Source organism: Crocuta crocuta, unplaced genomic scaffold (genome assembly GCF_008692635.1).
Source record: "Crocuta crocuta isolate KB4526 unplaced genomic scaffold, BGI_CrCroc_1.0 scaffold737, whole genome shotgun sequence".
In the NCBI taxonomy this organism is placed as follows: domain Eukaryota; kingdom Metazoa; phylum Chordata; class Mammalia; order Carnivora; family Hyaenidae; genus Crocuta; species Crocuta crocuta.
Genome location: NW_027527804.1, coordinates 1,758,956 through 1,760,119, shown reverse-complemented (window position 1 = coordinate 1,760,119; position 1,164 = coordinate 1,758,956). Strand labels below are relative to the sequence as shown.

Sequence of the window (1,164 nt, the reverse complement as noted above, 5' to 3'; positions counted from 1 at the left end):
TTAGCATTGCCACCTAGAGCACTGGGAAGAAGAGACACAAGTGGCCACCTAGCACCTTCCAGAAAGAGGGGGTTGGCACCTGGAAAAGCTCGTAATAGATTTGAGAGGCCGTGAGCTGGGTTCGGAAATGGCACTCCGAACTCAACATTCACATAATTAGAGAAAGCTGGTAGTCTGGGGCCAGCAATGATGCTCCACGAACCTGGCAGTCTTTGGATAAAGGGGGCTGGCATATAGCTATCTCTTTTAGTGAAGTCAATGTTGACGTAGTCACCAGAGCTGTCAGCTTCTCTCTGCTCACGTGTGGGCTTTTGTGATTTGGGCTTGATTTTATAACCTTTTGTAATAAAAGAAAAGCGGTTAGGTCTCTTAGCCTTGTTCTTGGGGGGCCCATTATCTGCAGGCTTTGAAGGTGCCCCCCCATCTCCAGGCTTTGAGAACGATCCCTCAACGGAAAGCTTGGAAACTGCATCTTTGGGGCCCCTGTTAGATGAGGCTTCTTTGTCTAGGCCCTTCCCCAGGAATTTTCCAGGTAACATTGGTACATACTCACTGTGGNTGAAAGGTGTTTGGCAGAGAAAAGTAGGAGCTCCAACTTTTAGAGGAAGAACCACCCTCAGCGTTTGGGGGGTTTTTCGGAATTGCACCGGCTCCGGGTGCCATAAACATATAGTCGCTGTCACTGTCATTGTCTTTTGCCTCATCCTCCTTATGAGGATCCGGCTCTTTTGGAGGGCTTGGGGCAGGTGGTGGGCTCACTCTGGGAAACATCATCATGTACCCTCTTGAATCTTCAAAAGGTGATCGAGAGTGGCGTTTTGAAGCAGAGAAGTTTTGAGGAGCCATTGGCATGTAATCACTGGAGCTTGCCAGAGGGGCGGCNTGGGTCATCCTCATCTTCATCAAAAGCTCTGGCTCTGTGGGGCCCCCGAGCTGCTCCTTCTGGGGTCTCTGTCTCTTTGACTTCTTTACGTTCTTTTGTGGCTCCTCTGTCGGCACAAAAATAGAGTCGGAACCTTCCCCCAGACTTCCCTTTACCACCAGTTGCTGCAGCCGGAGGGGGTGGAGGTGGAGAAGGTGGAGGTGGTGGCATTTGCTGCTGCTGCTTGCTTTGAGTTAATTTGCCAAAGTAGGATCTTTTCTTCAGAGATTTTCCACGTTCAC

The 1,164-nt window shown here is 50.2% G+C and overlaps 1 protein-coding gene across 1 annotated transcript in view; it reads right to left on the bottom strand.

Annotated features, from left to right (window-relative positions):
* IRS4 (insulin receptor substrate 4) overlaps positions 1-1,164 on the bottom strand; it is a 3,490-nt gene that overhangs the window by 1,181 nt on the left and 1,145 nt on the right. The window contains 3 exon segments of the mRNA XM_077773610.1: positions 1-561; positions 563-883; positions 885-1,164. The exon segment at positions 1-561 is cut by the window's left edge and continues 231 nt beyond it; the exon segment at positions 885-1,164 is cut by the window's right edge and continues 768 nt beyond it. Coding sequence (XP_077629736.1) covers positions 1-561; positions 563-883; positions 885-1,164 — 1,162 coding nt within the window.